At 49.5% G+C, this 20,921-nt stretch overlaps 3 protein-coding genes across 11 annotated transcripts in view; 1 reads left to right on the top strand and 2 right to left on the bottom strand.

Moving 5' to 3' along the window:
* Window positions 1–1,206: 1,206 nt before the first annotated feature.
* LPAR5 (lysophosphatidic acid receptor 5) lies at window positions 1,207–11,985 on the bottom strand. 7 transcript variants are annotated; one of them, XM_045011808.1, is made up of 4 exons: window positions 11,952–11,976; window positions 11,205–11,640; window positions 10,816–10,901; window positions 1,207–2,800 (listed from the first exon to the last, which is right to left on the bottom strand). In XM_045011808.1, the coding sequence occupies exon 4, from the start codon at window positions 2,486–2,488 to the stop codon at window positions 1,367–1,369; it is 1,122 nt and encodes a 373-aa protein (XP_044867743.1). In that variant the 5' UTR covers window positions 2,489–2,800; window positions 10,816–10,901; window positions 11,205–11,640; window positions 11,952–11,976; the 3' UTR covers window positions 1,207–1,366. The 7 variants fall into 7 exon arrangements, with proteins under 7 accessions (XP_044867743.1, XP_044867733.1, XP_044867759.1 ...); XM_045011798.1 differs by having other exon boundaries at window positions 11,405–11,640; XM_045011824.1 differs by lacking the exon at window positions 11,205–11,640 and having other exon boundaries at window positions 11,952–11,985.
* Window positions 11,986–14,774: 2,789 nt separating this feature from the next.
* Window positions 14,775–19,122, top strand: LOC123378677 (protein Wnt-4-like). Its single transcript, XM_045032761.1, has 5 exons — window positions 14,775–14,839; window positions 15,153–15,391; window positions 17,177–17,308; window positions 17,644–17,786; window positions 18,655–19,122. Exons 1-5 carry the CDS (start codon window positions 14,775–14,777, stop codon window positions 19,120–19,122), a joined length of 1,047 nt encoding a protein of 348 aa, XP_044888696.1.
* A 679-nt stretch (window positions 19,123–19,801) lies between these two features.
* Window positions 19,802–20,921, bottom strand: part of LOC123362043 (acrosin binding protein) — a 59,398-nt gene continuing 58,278 nt past the window's right edge. For all 3 annotated transcript variants that reach the window (XM_045002319.1, XM_045002320.1, XM_045002321.1), the window contains exon 10: window positions 19,802–20,443. In XM_045002319.1, the coding sequence (XP_044858254.1) occupies window positions 20,330–20,443 (114 nt within the window). In that variant the 3' untranslated portion in view covers window positions 19,802–20,329. The remainder of the gene's footprint in view (window positions 20,444–20,921) is intronic.

Genomic DNA, 20,921 nt, shown 5'->3' with positions numbered 1-20,921 from the left:
GTTCTTTTACAAAGGGCTTCTCTGCACAATCGTTTAGTTCACAGCCAGGTGGGAGGTGAAGCTAGCCTGCTTTAGATTGCCACAGATTAACTATCTGTGTGGACCCTGCTGACTCGCATTAAAAGTTGGTTAATGGACTTTGATTTACTCCTCTTTGAAAAAGGAGTAGATCAAAGTGCATTAATGAACTGTGGTCATTTTATAGTCTATGGCCTAGTGGTTAGGGCACTCACCCAAGATACAGGGACATGAGTTCAAATTCCCACTTTGTCTGATGGGAAACCTGTGTTCAAGTCCCTGCTCCCCATCTCCCAGCTGAGTACCCTAACCACTAGGCTATAGGGTATGTCACTCAAATATTTAAATATTCACTGGAGCCAGGACTCTCAGGTGAGTGTGCTAACCACTAGGCTATAGAGTCAGTCTTACTGTCTCTCTGGCCTCATTATTTTAGTGTTTAGTGGAACAACTTCAACAGGGTAGATTCAGAAGAACTTACTGCAGTCATGAGGGCACTTACCTAGGAGCCGGGAGACATGTTCAAGTCCCTGCTCCACATCCAGGGATCCCACATTTTGGGTGAGCGCTCTAGCCACTGGGCTACACAGTATAAGAGGGGACACTACCACCATCACCCTCCTCCTCCCTAGCCTCTGTTTGTCAGAGGGTGGAGATGGATGGCAGGAGAGAGAGATCACTGGATCATTACTTATTATGTTCACTACCTCTGGGGCACCTGGCATTGGCCACTGTCGGTAGACACAATACTGGGCTAGATGGATCTTTGGTCTGACCCAGTATGGCCGTTCTTATGTTCTCCAACTGTGTGTGTGTGTGAGAGAGGTGGGGGGGGGTTAGGTGGCAGCTGAGGTCGGGGGAGGATCTAAGTCCCTTTGTACATCTAGCTCCCAGTTTTGAAAATCCTACCCTCAGTACATCTTTAACAAGTATACATCCTAGGAGTATGTGTGTTTTAGGTACATCAACACTATCTACAACTTATCTGGTGTTCTAGAGACCTCTACAACAAACGTGCACTCAGATACTGCAATGATGAGCATGGTATAAAAACCTATGTAAAAGAGAACAAAATAGAATTGCTCTGTGTGTGGGTGTGTTTTCTAGGTACATATTTTCCACTGTATGTTTCTCTGTAGTGGAATACAGGGTTTTAGAAACATTTCTCATTTTGTTGAAAAAGAGTTTTCATTATTTATTTTTGCATCACCAAGTTTACCATCCTCACATTTCCTTACCACCCTACTAAGCTTCTCCAGTTTGATCAGGGTACACTCTAGCCAACTCCCACAATCTTCCTGGCATCTTATGGCTACCCTATAACTCAGCAACCCCGTGACTTCCAGGATTATATTTCAGAGTCCTCGATCGGCCCATTCAAAAATATTTTGATGGGAGCCAGTGGCAAGTCCTTATTGGGGAGGATGAAGTTTTGGACTGGGTACCGCTTTGCTTCTAGACTGGAGCGTGCTCTATAGCATTTCGTCTGTGTGACCTGAGTCTTGGCCATCCCTGTGTCGGAGTCCCAGGCCTGGCCCCGCCGGAGCTTCTTGAAGGTGTTACGGAAACCTTCAGTGCTAAAGTAGTAAATTAGGGGGTCCAGAAAGCAGTTCATGCTGGCCAACAGCACCGTGACAATAAGCGCCTGGCGCACGGAGTCCCGAACTGGCGGCTCAGCCTGGATCACGTGGGCCTTTATCATCCCATAGGCTGCCAGAGTAGTGTTGTAGGGCACAAAGCAGATGATGAAGATTACCAAATTCACCACGAGCAGGCGGATAGTCTTCTGCTGGCGCAGGCTCTGTGTCTCGCTGGCCTGGCATAGCTTCTGGAAGATTCTAATTGAGCAGTACGTCACAGAGGTCAGTGGCAAGAGAAAGCCCAGGATTTCAGCCAGGATGACCAGTGGGAAGATGCCTTTCTGCCACAGGCCATCACTGAAGCTTTCGAAACACAGAGCGATGGTCTGGTTCCCTTTGATGCAGGAACTTGACCTGTGTACACCAGCAGCCGGAACAGAGCCCACCAGGATAAGCACCCACACCACCAGACAGAGCAGCCGGGCCACCTTGGGCCGCCGAAGGTGGCGCCAGCGGAGTGGGTGGACAATGGCAACATAGCGATCCAGGCTGATGCACATGAGGAAGAGGCAGCTGCCATACATGTTGATCTGGAAGAGGGAGCCAGACACCTGGCAAAGGAAATTGCCAAAAGGCCAGTGCTGGCTGGAGTAGTAATAGAGCCGTAGTGGCAGCGAGAGTGTGAAGAGCAGGTCGCTTACTGCTAGGTTGAACATATAGATGCTCACCACAGACTTGAGGTGCAGGTAGCGCAGGAAGACCCAGAGTGCCATAGCATTGAGCATCAAACCTGCCACAAAGATCAGGCTGTACCCAACCAGGTGCAGCCGGTGGTTGGAGCTGTAATCTTTGCATGGGTCCAGACTATGAGAGATGCTGTCATTTGACATGCCCAGCAGAACCTGTAGAGAGCTCAGTGATGTAGTTCAGGCCACTGATAGGCAAATGGGGCACAACAAGGGGCATGGAGGAAGATCATTACCCTCAGGGGAGCAGGAGTCAGGTCATTTCCTGTCACCCCTCGGAAGTGGATGGGTGTCTCTCTCTCTCTGCAGATTCCGTCACCAACTCTTCAATGGGTCTCCTGGTATCGGTGGTTTGGAGGTCAATCACTGGTTACATTTCACTGATTCTTTCCAGCAGTTGTGGTGACGTGGATGCAATGCCAGGTTCTTGCCAGATGTGGAATAACAACGCAGTTCCTGATCAGAGTGAAAAATCAAGGATGAGTTTAGTTTGTAACGGAGTAAAAGCTCCAAGGTGTTGGCTTCTGCCCTTAGTACACACAGAGAAAGAAGGGAAGGAGCAGAAAGATAATAGAAGGGGACGGGGCAGAGTGGTGAGGGGAGGCAGGGTAAAGTCTAAGGTAAGGTTGAATGATAAACAATTTCTTACTGAATTTCTGCACTGTTCCCCTTATTGAAAACAAGCCTGAGCTTCAGAGAAATGATAAAAGTTTGTCCCGATTAGAGTTTGTGCTCCTGTTTTAATTTCAATCAACAACTGTAAATGCTAATCTAGGTGCTCCATGAACATTTGTTGCAGGACACAAATTTAACAGTTTACGCTAATCTAGACAAACCCACAGGGTAAAAAACTGATGTCTGCATGCGGGGAGGATATGTACATGAAGAGACGCAGTAAATGAAGGTTATTTATCAGTGACTGTGTAGGCTCATCTCAAAGAAATACACTGTTATGCAGGGGATTGGGCAGACACACTGTTGTATCCTTGGGGCAGCCGGTGTAGGAAGCAATCACTTGAGGCCAGAGAGCAGGCAGCTAACCAAAACCTCCATTTTATTTACATATATACAGAGAGCACCTCAGCCGGTTGAAACCGGTTGAGCTAGCCCATAATAATCTAACTCAGTTGCCATAGCAACAAAACCATGACAACCAAATACACAACACACACCATCTCACTGGAGCTGTTGGGTGCGATAGCCGCCTGCCATTCAGAGTAAATGAGGGAACAATTTAATATCACCTTTGTCTGGTGATAGCTGGAACAGGGAAAGCCACTGGCTAAGGACTAGACTGCCTGCAAGCCTGTGCAATCCAAGGGGTTTCCCAGAGGTCTAATAAAAACACAGGGTGGGGGATTATTTTGATTGCAGGTGTGTGTGTGTGTGTGTGTGTGTGTGTGTGTGTGTGTGAGAGAGAGAGAGAGAGAGAAAGGAGAAAAATACACAAGAGAAGCACACAAAGACTGTATCAAGGAAGCCTCAGAGACAGTCAGAGAAGTACTTGTAGCATGCACATGAGAAAAAGCTATGAGAGAGAGCTCTTGGGTAGAGCACTGGTTAAAATGAGGCTTGGAATTGTGAGCAAAGGGACTATCTCATACAGTTTGATTCCTACTGTGGTCAGGGAAAACAGGACTTTGTATGTTCTTGGTAAATTAACAGGATTTCATCAAAGAAGTACCCGACTCTCTTCAATTTCTCCTCCTAGCAGAAATGGCCTACATGATCCTGAATAACAGCTAACCACTCAGGTCAAAATGAGACAACCTAGTTGGGCATATGCAGCAGACCAATGACACTTTCTGCAAGCAATCCCTATTGTGGCATCTGTGCGCTTTCCCCTGGTGTTCCCAACATTCAGGAGATGAGAACATAAGAGGGACAGGGGACCCCAAACATCTCAGTTCTTTCCCCCCGAACTGCAGAGCCTGGTGGAGCAACAGGGCTCTGAGGAAGAGGGGAAGTGGGCAGCTAATGTGAATATGCAAAGGCTCCTATCAAGGAAATTCATTTATTGGTAAACAAACAAAGGCTCTCCACCTTACAATAAGGGGAGTTCTTCAAGATGCTTTGTCCATGCAGATCCCACTGAAGGGCTGCATTTTCATGAGCTCAGAATATTTGTGGCCAGCAGCATCTGCTCAGTTCGCAAATGTTCCCACTCCCAAAGGTATAAAGAGTGCAGCAGCCCCTACCACCACTCAGTTCCTTCACTACTACAAAACATCCCACTAAAGGACTCCATATCAGTGGGGAAGGAGGGCAGGTCATGGGATCCATGTGAACAAAAGCATCCAGTTATTGTAAGGTAAATAGCCTCTCTTTCTTCCTCAAGATTTGTCTGCCCAGATCCCACTAGAGGTATGGGGGAATCACAAGTCTCAAGCATGGGTCTCCAGCCAGTCCTCAGCCTGCAGCTACCACCCAGCAGCTCACTGGTACTGGCAGGGAGTGTGGCCTGGTGGACTCTAGTTCACCTTACGCATCACCCACAAAGCTCCCAATTGGAGATGTCTGGCCTCTCTGATTGGCTCAGACTCACAATTTAAGCCAGAAGGAGGCACAGAAATTTGTCTGAGCAACTACGTGCATCACTGGCTGGCTGCTACTTTGGACACTGCCTTCTCGCCTGACTCCCAAGCCCTGCCTTATTCCTGCCTTTCTGTCTGTTCCTGGTACCTGCATTCCTGCCTTGTTCCAGATCCCTGCTCCTTAGTTCTAACTGCTGTCTACTGACCACAGCTCTGACCAGTGGCTTGATTCCTGGCTCTGACTCCGGCTCCAAGCCTTGGCTCAATGCTGGACTCTGACCACAGCTCTGACACTTGGATTGACTCCCAAATTTGTCTCCATCACTGACCTCCAGTTCCTGGCTTCTGACTCCTGCTTTGGCCACTAGACATGACCACCATTGCTCAAACCATGAGGCCTGATTGCCTATATTCCAGTCTACAACAGTTTGTTCAGCCCACCAACCCCTCTGAGTTGGGTCCAGCCTGATATGAACCCAGCAGAGTGCCTCCTTCCCCCAGGAGTGCTGGTGCTCTATGAATAGGTGCCCCACCTCCAAACAGACAACCAAGCCATGCAGGTGCAGATGGCAGAGCTGGTTGCTGAGAATCAGGAATTGCAGGGGCCAGTCCATCAACTCTGTCCAGAGAACAATACACCCCAGGCCTGCTACTGACCACGTCCTGACCTGAGCCAGGACCTGTTGTCCCCCTCCCGGAGTGCTTCAGTGGGGATTGTTCCCAATTTCGAGGCTTCATGAACAAGTGCTGCCTATCGTTCTTGCTTTGCCCTCAAATATACTCGTCCGACCAGGCCAAGGTAGACCTGGTAGTCAACCTGGTGATTGGAGAGGTGTTGGCCTGGGCCTCTCTCCACTGCAGGCCAGTGGTCAGGTGCTGTTTAGCTGGGATGTTTTCTAGCAGGCACTATCAACCATCTTTGGTGACCCAAATTGTGCGCTCTCTCTGCAGAAACTCTGACAGGGGTTTAGGCACAGCTGCCTCCTATGCAGCACACTTCTGCCATCTCACATTGGACATGGAGTGGAATGAGGCAGGGTTGCTGTTCCAGGGGAGGCCTGCTGGACAGGTTAAAGGAGGAGTTGGCTAGAGTTGGGACTCTGATGGATCTGGTGCCTTTATCAATCTTGTCATCCAGATTGACAGTTAGCTGCATGAACAGCGGGAAAAGAAGATAGGTGGCATCGGACCGATGCCCACTGCTGTTGGGTCCCACTCTGCAAGTTGAGCCCATGCCAGTCGCTCTGGCCTGCCGACTACTCGCCCACAAGTAAAGAGAGTGCTGGCAACATTTTAACCTGTCAAGTATCGGAGGGGTAGCCGTGTTAGTCTGGTTCTGTAGAAGCAGCAAAGAATCCTGGGGCACCTTATAGACTAACAGACGTTTTGCAGCATGAGCTTTCGTGGGTGAATACCCACTTCTTCTTCTGGCATCCGAAGAAGTGGGTATTCACCCACGAAAGCTCATGCTGCAAAACGTCTGTTAGTCTATAAGGTGCCACAGGATTCTTTGCTGCTTCTATTTTAACCTGTGTGTGTCTACTGCGGTGACCTGGGTCATGCAACACTGATTGCTCCTTGAGGAGCTCAGATAGGAGAGAACTAGGAAAATGAGCCAGCCCAGGCCTGGTAAAGGGCACTGGCCTGAGCACCTTGACAAAACATTCCTGGCATTCAGCATGCATTCCATCGACCAACACCACGTCTGCAAGTACCGGATGAGCTATATGTGCTCCCTTCCAATCTCTCTGGTGCAATGGGTTGTCCTGTCTGATTCTCTATAGCATCCTTAGGTATTAAAGCAGAGGTTTTCAACCTTTTTTCCCCCCATTTGAGGACCCCTAAACAGTTTCAAATGGAGGTGAGGACCTCTTTGGAAATCTTAGACCTAGTCTGTGGACAATTGGGGGTCCACGGACCATAGGTTGAAAATTACTGTATTAGAGAATTAGTGAAAGGCATTGAGAGGACTGTTTCCCAATCCAGGAAGAAAGTATCTATTACTGACTGTCTGGGCTTGCTGTCCAGCAGAATCTCTTGGATTTGGCATTGTAACCTTGCCACCCAAATTTATGAAATATCCAGTCTGCTACTGACTGTTTTAGAGACAACTCACGTTTGATCATGAAGGTTTCAGCTCTGCTTTGTAGAATGCAGCCCATTCTGATCAGGAGGAGTTTTTTGGGCTGAACCCTGAGTTCTTAGAAAGGGATGGAATTGGGGGAGGAGCAGAGTACCTCTCTCAGCAGGACAACCTTTGGAACCATAGACAGGACATGGTCACTGGTTCTGAACCAACTTTTTTTTGCCTCATATCCAGGAGTTAGGGGTTGACAGGGATCCCAGACCTGGTTTCTTAGACCCTGAAAGGAACTCAGAGCAGAAGATGGTCTCTTACAGAACCCTGAAGTCCTTAGTTGTCTAAGCTTATTCTGCTAAAGTCCCCAAGACATCTAAAATTTCTGCATCTGGACTTGTACACAGCTACCCAAGTCCTGACACTACCCAGCTGGTCAGCACCTAACACATGTGTAAACCCCAGCAGGAGTCACAAACTAGGAACTGCCCTGCCTGTCTGGCCTTCAGGGCCCAATCCAGTAGTCATGCTCTGATCGCATCTATCTAAACCACACAAAATGGACAGAGGAGGCCTAGTGTTTAGGGGTGGGCAAACTGATCTGGTGGTCCATTCTGAACTTAAACTCAGTGACTTGGAGGGGTGGAGGGGGCAAACTTTTTGGCCTGAGGGCCACGTCGGGGAATAGAAATTGTATGGCGAGCCATGAATGCTCACAAAATTGGGATTGAGGTGCTGGAGGGGGAGAGGGCTCTGGTTGGGGGTGTGGGCTCTAGGATTTTGGAGAGCAGGAGGAGGATCAGGGCTGAGGCAGGGGGTTGGGGCATGGGGAGAAGCTCAGGGTGCAGGCTCTGAGCAGCACTTCTCTCAAGTAGCTCCCGGAAGCAGTGGCATGTCCCTTCTCCAGCTCCTATGCATGGAGCAGCCCCTGACCCTGCTAGTGCCGGAGCGGGCCCGTGCAACTGCTTCGGGAGCCGCATGGTATGGCCCCTGACCCAGCACCCCGGCTGGAGCTCACGGGCCGTCTTAAAAGGGCTTGCAGGCCGGATCCGGCCCACGGGCCAGTTTGCCTGCCCCTGGCCTAGGGCATTAACCTGAGAGGTGGGACACAAATTAAAATTCCTGCTCCGCTGTAGGTGTTGGAACTAGTGGTATGGGGGGTGCTGCAGCACCCCCTGGCTTGAAGTGGTTTCCATTATATACAGGGCTTAGTTTGGTTCAATGGCTTTCAATGCCCTCACTATACACATTGGTCCAGCATCCCGGGGCTCCTGGTCAGGCAGAGGGAGGAACTTATTCTGGGTTTCCCATCTCCTGGCTGAGTGCCCTAACTACCAGCCTAAAGGTTCCATAGTGGGCTACTATAACCTAACCTTACATACCTAATAACTGGTTGCAAAAACATTTTCAACAAAGTCAGCAGAATAATCAACAAAGTCAATGACAGAATGGGGCAGAGGCTCCAGGTCTCCAGTTGAAAGGAACAGAGGCATATGGAAAGTGGAGCGCCATTTTATACCCTTTCCTGCGTAGAGCAGTGAGGAAGTGGGTGAACAGGCTCCTCAATGGGCAATGGTTCCACTGGTCTATTGGACTTTGAGTGGATCTCCAAGTGCAGAGGCCACTTGATGAAAGATCATCATCAATAATGTAAGAGGTTGCTTTCACTTGAGGATCCCAAAGCACTTAACATTTAATTAACAGAGCCTCATGCTACCCACACCAGTGAAAAAGACAAAGAGTAAGCTGGAATCACCTGGCCCTGACATACAGTTATCTCTGGGGTATGACAAAGTAGCTGTTTAACAGCAACACAGCACAAGTCTACAACAGGGAGTGAAGGAGCATCCCATAACCAATTCAAAGCACAGGGGAAATTTAGGAAGGCAAAATGGAATCAACCTAAGTGTGTATTTGACCAGGATAGCAGAGGATATTTAATGACCACAAAGGGTGAAGGTATCTGTTTAAGCTTAATAACAGATATTTCCAGCTGCCTAGTAATCTCTGGCCCCATAGGGAGGCACTGGGATCAGTACTGACTCTTGGAGGAGCATACACCCTTCTGATTCACCCACAGCAATCACTGCAGAATGGTCTATCAAAGCTCTGATCACACCAACCCTGCTTTGCTTATGAAAATAGGGCTTACAGAGGAGTTATCTGTCTCCATACACACTGCATGCACCTTCTGACACGCTCATGTCCACCAACACACTGTGCCAAGAGCAAAACAAACTATTTTTTCTTAGAGGAAGGAAAACAAATGAAAGAAACAAAGTAAAGTCTCCTGGAGAAAATGCAGTGTCTCCCTGCTGCACAAGGTGCAACAATCTATGCTCTGACACTCAGTTTCAATAAGGTCTCTTTATACCACTGTCCCTGAGAATGCCCTTGTGCAGTGAGCTGTGGATATGTTTTTTCATAAAGGCTGATCTAATATTTTAATAATTGGAGATATACCAATCTCCTAGAACTGGAAGGGACCTTGCAAGGTCATTGAGTCCAGCCCCCTGCCTTCACTAGCAGGACCAATTTTTGCCCCAAATCCCTAAGTGGCCCCCTCAAGGATTAAACTCACAACCCTGGGTTTAGCAGGCCAATGCTCAAACCACTGAGCTATCCCTCCCCCCAAACCCAGAAGTTAAAAAACCATGAATCAGCCTCCAAAAAAACCATGAGATTATTTTAAAAATTATCTCATTTTAAAGTCAAATAAATTGTGGATGCTTTTTAGAGTCATAGAATAGCAGGATTGGAAGGGACCTCAGGAGGTCAACTAGTCCACCCCCCTGCTCAAAGCAGGGCCAATCCCCAAACAGATTTTTTTACCCCAGTTCCCTAAATGGCCCCCTCAAGGATTGGGCTGACAACTCTGGGTTTAGCAGGCCAATGCTCAAACCACTGAGCTATCCCTCCCCCTTTGCCCCCCCAAGTCACTGAGTTTAAGTTCAGAATGGACCACCAGATCATTTTGCCTGACAGCATGTACAGTGCAAGCCACCTGGTTTCTGAGTCTTTAGGTTATACTTAGTCACATTTTCCAGCTTTTCTCTGTAACCATGGGGACTATACATATGTACACAAAAATAAAATTAAATGAAAGCTGGGTTTCTCTTAGGAGCTGGGGCTTTAAGAAAAACACCAAATATCACAATTTTGTAATAAAATTGTGATAAGAGTCGGTAACACCACCAGCCCTCGGCTGCTGAAGGGTGTGTGAGAATCATCCTGTGTCTAAAATGAAGCTTGATTAACCTCAGCCTTGGCACCCCATTTGAGTCAATTACATTATCAATGTTTTTTTGCAACTCAAAAGGCCTAAACACCCATATTTGACATGCAAGCTAAGCGTCCCATTTTCATTTCTAGTTCTCTAAAATCAGTGGCTTTCAGCCTTTCCAGACTACTGTACTCTTTCAGAAGCCTGATTTGTCTTGCATACCCCCAAGTTTCACCTCACTTAAAAAAACTCCTTGCTTACAAAATCAGACATGAAAATACAAAAGTGTCACAGCACACTAGTAATGCAAAATTGCTGACTCTCATTTTTACCATATAATTATAAAATAAATCAACTGGAATATAAATATTGTACTTACAGTTCAGTCTATAGAACAGTATAAACAAGTCATTGTATGAAAATTTAGTTTGTACTGACTTAGCTAGTGCTTTTTATGTAGCTTGTTGTAAAACTAGGCAAATATCTAGGTGAGTTGACATACCCCAGTTGAGAACCACTGCCCTAAATCACTAGAGAGAAGCATGCAATATTTATAGGCCCAAAGGGCAGGTTCTGGTCACATGCTCAGAGGGTTGCTTGTGTCTGTTGCCCAAAAACTCGCTTCCTGTTGCCTTACCTTTCTCCGAGCAGAGCTGGAAGCAGGTGAATGCCCTTGTCCTGATGACCTCAGCCACTGTGGAGACTTCAATCAAGCAATCAAAACTGATGGCAGAGCAGAAACAAAGTAGATGTAGAAAGGCAGATAGGAAACTAGCCCCTGCACCTCCTAGCCAATGTAGGACTAGAAGGGACCTGCTAGGTCTCTGAGTCCAGTCCTCTGCTGTTACAGGCAAATCTGTCATATAATCCCATTCCTAAATGTATCAAGATCCATTTTAAAACCAGTTAGGTTTCTTTCCCCCTTTCCTCCTATTGGGAGGCTTTTCCAGAACTTCACTCCTCTGGTGATTAGAAACCTTCTTCTGATTTCCAGCCTGAATGTATGCACAGCCCGTTTATACCCACTTGTTCTTGTGCCAGCATTGTCTGTTTGGCTTACATAGCTCTTCTCCCTCCCTTTACACCCCAATATATATTTACAGAGAGAAATCCTATCTCCTCTAGCCTAACAAAATGAAGTCTGAAACAAGCCAAGCTCTTCCAGTCTTCTCTCATAAGATTAGGCGCTTCATTTCCCTGATCATCCTGGTAGCTCTTTGCTGCACCTGTTCCAGAGTGAATTCGTCTTTAGTGAACACCGGTGACCAGAACTGCACACAGCATTCCATCAGAGGCACCAGCCCCCCTAACTCTGCCTGTGGCTGCTTTACACGCTCTTCTGTTTTTCTCTCCCTCTCTCCTTCATTTCCCCTTCTCATTCGATCTTCTTCCTGAGGCCCTGCTGGGTTGGCCCCAACGAATGGACTTTGCTGTCTGCAGGTGTGCGTGCCGAGCCACGCTTCTATGAAAGCAGAAGTGAAAGCAGTTGTGAAATATAAGTAACTCCCTTGGTTATGATCGCAGCAGCAGATTCTCTGAAACATGGGGACTCTGGAAACATGCATCTGAAGAAATGGGTTTTTTACCCATGAAAGCTTATGCACAAATAAATCTGTTAGGCTTTAAGGTGCCACAAGACTCCTTGTTGTTTTTGTGGATACAGACTAACACGGCTACCCCCTGATACTGGAAGCATATGGACACTTTCACTTTTGACCCATTGCTTCTCCTCCCTCCCCAGTTATTCATGGTCAATGGGGGGAAAAAAGTTACCTGTCCATGGATATTCCCAGCTACTGTAGATGAGAGTGTCAAATGGGGAAGAAATGAGATGGAGGAGAAATTAATCATTAGCCAGCAATTGCTGCACATGAGCCCAGAGACTCCTATCAATGCGCTGGGCTTCCAGTAATCATAGCGCTAAAGAATGAAACCCCTGGAGAGCAAAGCCAGCTGTGTATCCCTGGAATGGAACTGCTGCAGAGGGAGAAGGGCCAGAGGGAGCGATGTAGACAGTGCAAGGATCAGGACTGAGGAGGAGGAAAAAACAACTGGCATCTGTCCCAGCGACCCCACAGCATGGGTCTGTTTGTCACTAATTGCACACCAAACTGGCACTAGGCTGAATCAGTTGCAGGATGTGAGACTCTGTGCAATGCTTGGAGGGTGGAAATTCAGGGGTAGCAGGAAGCCTGAGAACAGGGGATGCAAGGGAGAGTAGGAGAGGTTTCTGCCCCTTTCCATAGCCTCTGTATCTCTGGTGCCTTTTAGCACTGTGGTCTCATTTTCTGTAGTATCTGTGCCCTTCACCTTGGGGATGCTGTTGGGACCAGAGAGACACTCCTCTCTGCCACACTCTGAGCCCTATGCTCTCTCCCCAACAAGTCTGTCACTGCCTCCTGCCTTAGTGAGAGCACCCCCTTCTGGGGCTGTGAAGCTATTCCCAGCCCCTGTGGGCTCATCACTGCCTGGACCCTTTCTCTGCTGCTCTCATCCAGCTCCTCTGCCTGTTGGATGTTCTTCCTTGTGTTTGTTTTTCTCATTCTGTATGGCCCTTGTTCGGCTGTCACTGCCTCCTGATTCAGTGGGTGACACTCCGGGGATATATGTCTCTGCTGCTCATAAATCCTGTGAGGATACAATGGCAGCCCGGCCACTGATCTCATCCAGCTTCATTTTAGTGCTTGCTTTTTTCAGCCAAACCCCCTTTCCTGCTTCCTTGTTGCTGGGATCTTTGTTCTTACTAGTTTTAGTGTCTTTTGAATTACCATTGAGAATCCAGCCCCCCTAAAGGCTTGGAGAGAGAGAGAGAGAGAGAGAGAGAGAGAGAGATACTGGGGAGGAGTCTGCACTTCACCCCTTACAGGGCAGTGAGAGTCTTTAACCCCTATGTGGGAACCCTCCACACACACAGTTGACTCAGCTGAGCGCAGCAGCCCATGCCCCACCATGTGCATTCCAGGTAGTGGGATCTTTGTGGGTCCCTAATTTTGGTCCATAGTTCTCTGCTGTCCCTGTTAGAAAGTTTTACCCACCTCTCTGATTTTCTGACACTTCAGCCCAGGAGCTGCCATTCTTGTGCTGTCCCAGGCAAGGTCAGGAAGCTGTATCATGGACTCTCAGCTCACCAGGGAAAGCAGCATAACCATCTGCATTTCCTCACCTCCCCGCCCCCTGTCTGAGTTGGCAGCAGGTAAGACCAGCTTACTGGGGGCGTGCTGGAGGTTACACCCTGGAGCTGCAGATCCCAACATGTCTTTGGCCTGGGAGTTCAGTCTCAGAACAGATAAAACCAAGATTGGGAGGAGGGTAGAAGAAACAGAGAGACGGAGACATGAGAGTTGGGGGCGGGGGGGCTGCAAGCACTATCCAGCCCTGTTTGTATGGCGGGCAATTTCAGTAAAGCCTGTGACCAAAGGACTACCTCATATGTGTGATGTGAGACCTCAGCCAGAGTCAGAGGTAGAGCCAGTTGTAACTAACTACATGAGGAATTAAACCTTCCTTAGCCTACAGGAGGGTGGGCATTTCCCAGTCCTGTTTAGGGGAAAAAACTTTCTCTTAGGATGTTTCTGCTCCCAGCACACAAGGGTTAAATTTGGCTAATCCCTCAGTGGTTCCACAATGCAGGGTTTTGTGGGTTTTTCTTTTTTTGGAGGGGGGCATATTTACCAACCTAGACCATGTCAGTTTGCACAAATAGCCCCACCCAGGGATAGGGAGAGGTATTACCCCCCACCCCATTTCCAGGCTGTCCCTTCACCTCAGGCTGGTGGGGGCGGGGTGGAGAGAGCTGCCAGGGAAAGAGTTAAGAGAGCCAGAAAGCAGCAGCCTGAGCTGTGTCTGTTTGCTGTAGCCATGAGGGTTGCAGGACAGAAAAGAGGAATCTCTAGCCCGGAGGAGCCAGATGAGAGAAAGTCACCGAGAAAGGCAGCTGGGACGTGAAGGAGGCCCAGACGAGCACGAGCTCTCTTGTGCGCCACTCTTGGGAACCAGCACTGGGACTCGCCCTCACTTCCCAAAGGGACTGGTGGTAGAAAAAGATGCCAGAGAACTGAATCACCATGTAACAGCGGATTGGTGCCACTGGGAGCTCACTGCATAGAGGAGCCTATTAGTTACCAATAGGGTCTCACTCTGCTCCCCTGCTGGCTTGTGGGCAGCGTGAGCTGCAGGGGAGAGAGAGCAAGAGGATAAAGCATTCATCTGAGGAGTGGACTTAAAGAATCTGCATGTGGAATTGTGGGTTCAGGGGCTGCTTGCTGTTCATGCTGAACTCCACCATGTGAGCCACCTTTTTGGGAGAGCTGTCGTGGAGCCCCTGTCCTGCGCTCCTGACCCTCCAGTGATGTCTCACAATCCCTAGAGGACAATGGCACTGTAGATGCCCCTACAGTGCTAACCTGGGGCTCCCGTGCTGACAGGCACCCAGAGACAGCTCATGGTTGTTGTGGAGTGTGGGGGTACTTGCTCTCCGCAGTGCTGGACTGGGACTGCCCTGGGAGTGACTTTCTGGCACCAGGCGCTGGGGAGGAGGGAAAGGCATTTGTGCAGCTAAGGCAGAGGGACTGTGGCTAAGATTTCTCCAGCAAGAAGATGAAGATTGTCCAGCTGTATGTTGTGCTGATTTCTGTGCGGCACATCCGTGCTGTGACCTGGTTGTAAGTATGGTGTGGGCTGGAGCTTGCGTGACCTAACGGTCCCCTAGGGAGGTTGAGGGACCCTAATCCCCGCAAGAGACAATAGGCAGATCTCACAGGAAAAGGAAGGTGTAGGAGACCCCAGCACCCCAAAGAGACGCTGGGGGATCCCCTGGGGTGGGTGGAAGTCTGATCAAATGGGGAGAGGGAGTCTGAGTATCCCTATGGGCTCTTCTAAGAGTGAGGCTATGAAGGGGGTTTTTTCCCTTTGAGCTATTAGCGTGTCCATAGCCCATCTCTGAGCGTGGCTAACTCCCTCTATCCCTCTGTGCAGGTACCTGGCAAAGCAGCCCTCCCTGCGAGGGACCCTGCAAGATTCCAGTGCCTGTGAGGGCTTGAAGGGCCTGGCAGAGGAGCAGGTGCGAATCTGCCAGCGGCAAGCAGAAGCCATGGACTCAGTGAAGCACGGAGCAGAGCTGGCCATAGAGGAGTGTCAGCACCAGTTTCACAACCGTCGATGGAATTGCTCCACTCTGCAGGGGCTACAGGTCTTTGGCAAGGTTGCCATACAAGGTCAGAGGTCAAGAGTTAGGCAGATCTACACAGTGCATGGAACATTTGCCATCAGTGCCCAACTTCTTGGCTCATGTCCAAACCCCAATCTAATGCTCACACTAAACCTAACTTTTAAACCTTCACTCTAGCTCCAAACCAAACCTTAACCTTACCACGCTTATCTTAATTCTAACAGTAAGTAGAACACTAAACTAACACTAGTACTCCGGCTAAACCACTCTCTAAGTCTACCCCTAATGTTCACCCTGACTCTAATGGTCAATCAGACACTGATCCTAATGCTCACCTAGACTATTCATCCTAATGGTCAAGCATACTATTAAATCTAATGCTCACCAAACCCAAAGGGAGTGTGCTTGTGTTTGGAAAGTAGATTCAAGGCAACTGAAAGGTACAGTGACTTTGTATTGATTTTGGTGAATTGTTTCAGCTGAAACAAAAAAGGAAAACAAAATGTTTCAATATTTTGGGCTAGCTTTACAAGGGGATTTAGGCACCATTCACAAAACAGGAGGAGGAGGCGTCCCCCTCCCCCGCAACCTTTTCACCCAATGGTTAGAGTAGTCACCTGGAATGTGGAAGACCCAGGTTCAAAATCCTGCTCAGGAGCAGGGACTTAACCCCAGCAGTCCTCCTTACCACAAAAGTATCCTGACCACCAGGGTATTCTGATGTGGGGCTTGCTCGATCTTTCCTGTTGAAGGTGTTATACTGTGGATAATTATAATAATTATTAAAATATAAATTATATAATTGCAAATAAAAAATCCTTAGCACAGGGACTGGAAGCCAGGTGTCCTACTTCTCAGGTGGGGGGGCCTAACCACTGGGCTATAGAGTTATTCTCACTGTCTCTCACTGTGGCCCAATGACTATTGAAGTATTTTATACACAGTGGAACAGCTTTAGTAGGAGATCTCAAGACAGCTCTACCCCAGAATAGCTTGAGCATGCACCTGGGAGCCTTCCCTTCTCCCTCCCACGGATAAGTGCCCCAACTGCTGAGCTAAAGGTTATCATGGGAGGCACCGCCTACTCCTTCAGTTTGTGAACAGAGCCCTTCATTTCCTTTGCTTTTTAAAAAACATTTACAACTTCCAAAAATGAAACAAAATGTTTCGTTTGACCCAAAATGATTTTTCCCTAATTTGATTCTTCAAAAATATGTTACTGTTTCAGTTTGAGCCAATCCCCGCCCCCCTTTTTTTTTTTTTGCAGAACTGTCAGCAAACCAAAAAAATAGTTATTTGCCTTGCTTCAGTCCTGAGAAATGAGGCTGCAGGCCATTCACTTGGAGGGATGACTGCAGGCTCGCTGACCCCCTCAGGGCTGCAGGATGGTTCCTGTGCTCAGCCTCACTGCATGCTCTCTGGTTCTCCCCCTAAAAAAATTCCCTCTGAGACTTGCATCCCCTTCCCTCCCTGCTGGGGACATGAGACCTCTGGGACGGAGGAGCCCAGAGCTGCGTGCATGCCATGTGGGATCTCCCTGGTGCCCTAGCACGAGGGGCTATCCTCTCCCTGCTGTGGGATCCAAGACCTCTGAGGATGTAGCAAAACTCCCTTTAATGATTCACCAGTGCGATCTCTGTTTGAACATCTCCTTTCTGGGAGTGACATAGCATTATCACAGAGCCTCTGCGTGTCTCAGGCTGCCTCAATGTGTCTAATACAGATGAAACTGCAACGTTTCCTCTCTCCACAAATGAACTGAAGGAGAAATTCCTTAGACAAATTTTGAAGAAATTGTTCCTTCCAAAGGCTACTTCTGTCTCTTCTATAGGTACACGAGAATCTGCTTTCATTCATGCCATCTCATCAGCGGGAGTGGCGTTCGCTGTGACCCGGGCCTGCAGCCGTGGGGAGCTGGAGAAGTGTGGATGTGATCGCAAGATCCGTGGAGTCAGCCCAGAAGGTAACAGAAGGTGGTTGGTGCTGGAGAAAGAAGCCCCACATTGGCATGGGAAGAACTGGAAGGATGAATGGGAGCAGACAACAAAGCTTGCTACAAATCCCTGGGAAGGGGCCGGTGCAGAGAAGAGCAGAAAAATAAATGGGGATGGAGAGTGCCGCCACTGCATGCCCCTGGGATGAGAACAGTATAGGGAGGGTGGGGCCAGGGAGATATGAGCAGAGTGATCTTCTTTTCCCTGCTTGGGAAGCCTGAACACCTCTACATCTGCCCCGCCCCCCCCACACCTGGAGCAGCCTCTCTGCCTCATGGACTCTCTCTCTCTCTCTCTTCCCCAGGATTCCAGTGGTCAGGCTGCTCTGACAACCTGTCCTATGGTATTGCCTTTTCTCAAGCCTTCGTGGATAACCCTGAGCGGAGCCGTGGTGTCTCGTCCAGCCGAGCACTCATGAACCTGCACAACAACGAGGCTGGTAGGAAGGTAAGGTTGGTACCATGTGCTGGGGAACGTACCCAGATGGCTGAGCCTCTCATTGGGGGCCAGAGCCTGTCCCATCCCCCACTCTTTTGTCCAGATTAGAGTGGTGGCACCCACAAACTGATTACCTCTGAGGAGAGCCCTTCCCTTCTGATTGGATCCAATTCCCTGCCTTTCCTTCAGAGTCTATCATTGCTCTGCCCCAGAGCAGAGCCTGTTCTTTATATGCCTTGGAGTGGATCCCAATCCCTCAGCTCCACCTCCCTCAGAGCAGCTTTCTTTCCCTCCTACAGTCTAGATGTGGATTCCCCTTCCTCTGCCTCTTTCTTAGAGTGAATCCATTTCCCTCACTCTGCCTTCAGGTGATTCCCCATCCCTTCACCTCTTTTGAATGAATGGTTCACTTTCCCCAGCCACTGCCTCCTGAGTAGGCCCCTGACCCTCCCTCTGACTCACGGTGGATCTTGTTCCTTTCCTTTGTGGCAGAGTAGATCCCTTCTTCTACTACCGCAGAGTGGATCCCTTTCTCATTTTTGAGAAGGCCTGCTCATATCCCTCTGCAAAGGGATCGCTGTAGTTCTGGGCAGGTCCTTTCCCCCCATAGTGGATCCCTTCAGCTGATGAGTGGATCAGTGACTTGTATTTCATATTCCTGTGAGCAGCCTCTGTTCCCTGTCACACACCTTAGAGTGACCCCTTTTCCCCAGGCCTCCCTTTCCCTGACTCTCTGTGCCACACTCCCCACGTGCAGCACCCCCTGGCTGGTAAGAAGAAGCTCCATTGTAGGCTTAAATCCACCTCTCACTGGGACCCTCAGGTGGGCTGCATGAGGCCCTCCACCTCCTGCTGACAGACCCTATCTACTTGCCAGGCCATCCTGTCCCACATGAAGGTAGAGTGCAAGTGTCATGGAGTGTCAGGTTCCTGCGAGGTCCGCACCTGCTGGAAGGTGATGCCCCCATTCCGCAAGGTGGGCAATGTCCTGAAAGAGAAATTTGAGGGGGCCACAGAGGTGCACCCCAAGCGGGTTGGTTCCCGCAAGCTCCTGGTGCCCAAGAGCTCCCGCTTCAAACCCTACACAGCTCACGACCTGGTCTACCTGGTGGCCAGCCCAGACTTCTGTAACCGGGACCCCCACAGTGGGGTCTTTGGCACCTCCGGACGCCAGTGCAACCGGACGTCCCATGCCATGGATGGCTGCGAGCTGCTGTGCTGCGGGCGAGGCTTCCACACGGCCCAGGCCGAGGTGGTGGAGAGATGCAGCTGCAAGTTCCACTGGTGCTGCTCAGTCAAGTGCAAGCAGTGCCGCCACCTTGTGGAGGTGCACACCTGCCGGTGAGAGGGAGCTGAACTGAGCTGGGGGGAGGGAGCAAGTGGTGGGCAAGAGTGCCAGCACCAGGAGGTGGGGGAACCTTGGGGAAGACATGGGGAGGGACTGAGAGCTCCAGAGAGGAATATACACATGGGGGGGAGGGGAATGGAGCCCCTTTACCACCCCAATGAGGAGGGAGCTGATTGCTCCAGAGGGGGCATCTCTGGGGGGGCTGCACAGAGGTTGCTCCCCACTTACAGAGGGGTTTGTCTGGGATGTGGCTATTTGGGTTTACTCGCTTGTGATGGCATTCTCTGAATTTTGGGGGGGGAGGAGGGACATGGGGTTGAACACACAGAGTCAAATAAACCCTTAAAATATTAGGAATAAAATTATTGTATTAGAAAAAGATGTGAGCGTGAGCTACTGTATGTGTGAAACCCTGGGTGGGCACTTCCATGCCTGCACTGGGGTGGGGGAGACTGCGCTCAGAGTCCATTCTGAAGGCTCAGGACTCCAGTGCCCTTTGTATGCAGTTAAATGCAGGGCATTGGTGAATGTGTGAATGCGCAAGGGGAACCAGTGAGAGTGCAAGAGACACTGCTGACAAAGCTAGTGTGGATGAAGGAGTACTAGGGAGAGGATCCACGTGGTTCAAAAAGAACAGTAGCCAAAAGAACAGAGAAAGTGAAGCACGTTGGCTGAACAGGCTCTTTATAAACCAAAACATAATATAGGAAACAACCCACCGGTTGTGTCCATGGCAGGAGGACTGAGGGTAAAAGACATTGTGGGCTTTGGGCAAGGGCCATCAGGCAGGAACCTGGAAACTGGCAGAGACTCCAAGTGAATCACCCCAGGGCTGATGCCGCTCCTGTTGCTGGAGTCCCTGTTGCTGCTGAGCCTTAGAGGCACCTGGGGGACAGCTGAAACTGTACAGTGCCCGGGTTGGTGTCAAATGAAATGCCAAGGTCAAGGATTCCCCAGTGAATTCTGGGGTGCTGTCATTCACACTGCTGTATGGAGCAGAGAGGAGGCTGTGGCATTTGGATGAAAGCAGGGGTGGGCACCAGACATTATCCCTGGGGACAGAGAGACAGACAGAGGTTGGGAAAAGTTGCTTCAGGTCCTATCAAGTTTCTCCTCATCTCTCTGCCTCCACAGGGTCCATTCAGTGCCCTATGCCCCCTCTTTCCTTCCTCCCTGGGGTCTCCCTCTGTCCTCTCTCGTCCACTCATCCCTCAGTCAAGCTGAAGAATTTCTGGCTCCAGAGCAGCACCTCCTCCTCGCCTTTCTCTTCACTCAGCACTTGGTATGTCTCGTTCCTGCGGCAACCATGACGAAGCACCTGAGCAGATAGACAGAGAGATAGATAACCTTATCCCCAGAGACTGGTGCAGACCCCTCTCTCCCCCACCCTAGAGTCAAGGGACCCAAACACCAGTCAAGGGAATCCTGGGACTGAAAGGAGCTGTCTCCCCGTAACATGAGCCCTGCAAGTGTGAGCCTGGCCAATGGAGGGCCAGGAAGAGAGGTCCTGTCCCTAGGTCACTGCAGGGTGGAGACCTTGGGTGAGGAGACCCAGTCAAAGGTAGCAGAGGGGCAATCCCTGATGGAAAATGTAGCTGGGCTGCACTAGGCTGGTGACCTGGGATTTATTTATTTTTCTCCCATTTTGTTCTCCATAATTTCAGATTTAATTAAAAATAACTTTTTGAAGGTTAAGGGCCTGAGATATACACGAGGTTAGACTAGATGGTCTAATGGTCCCTTCTGCCTTAAACTCTACAAATCTATGACATAAGTTTCTAGCCCTGATGGTTGTG

Source organism: Mauremys mutica, chromosome 1 (genome assembly GCF_020497125.1).
Source record: "Mauremys mutica isolate MM-2020 ecotype Southern chromosome 1, ASM2049712v1, whole genome shotgun sequence".
Lineage (NCBI taxonomy): Eukaryota > Metazoa > Chordata > Testudines > Geoemydidae > Mauremys > Mauremys mutica.
Note: the sequence above shows the minus strand (reverse complement) of the source record. Positions and strands in the feature narration are given on the sequence as shown.

Coding starts and splice junctions, on each gene's coding strand:
- LPAR5 (XM_045011824.1), bottom strand. CDS start 2,488: ATGTCAAATGACAGCATCTCTCATAGTCTGGACCCATGCAAAGATTAC.
- LOC123378677 (XM_045032761.1), top strand. CDS start 14,775: ATGAAGATTGTCCAGCTGTATGTTGTGCTGATTTCTGTGCGGCACATC. Junction 15,392..17,176: donor TGGCAAGGTTGCCATACAAG/GTCAGAGGTCAA, acceptor TCTCTTCTATAG/GTACACGAGAATCTGCTTTC. Junction 17,309..17,643: donor CCGTGGAGTCAGCCCAGAAG/GTAACAGAAGGT, acceptor TCTCTTCCCCAG/GATTCCAGTGGTCAGGCTGC.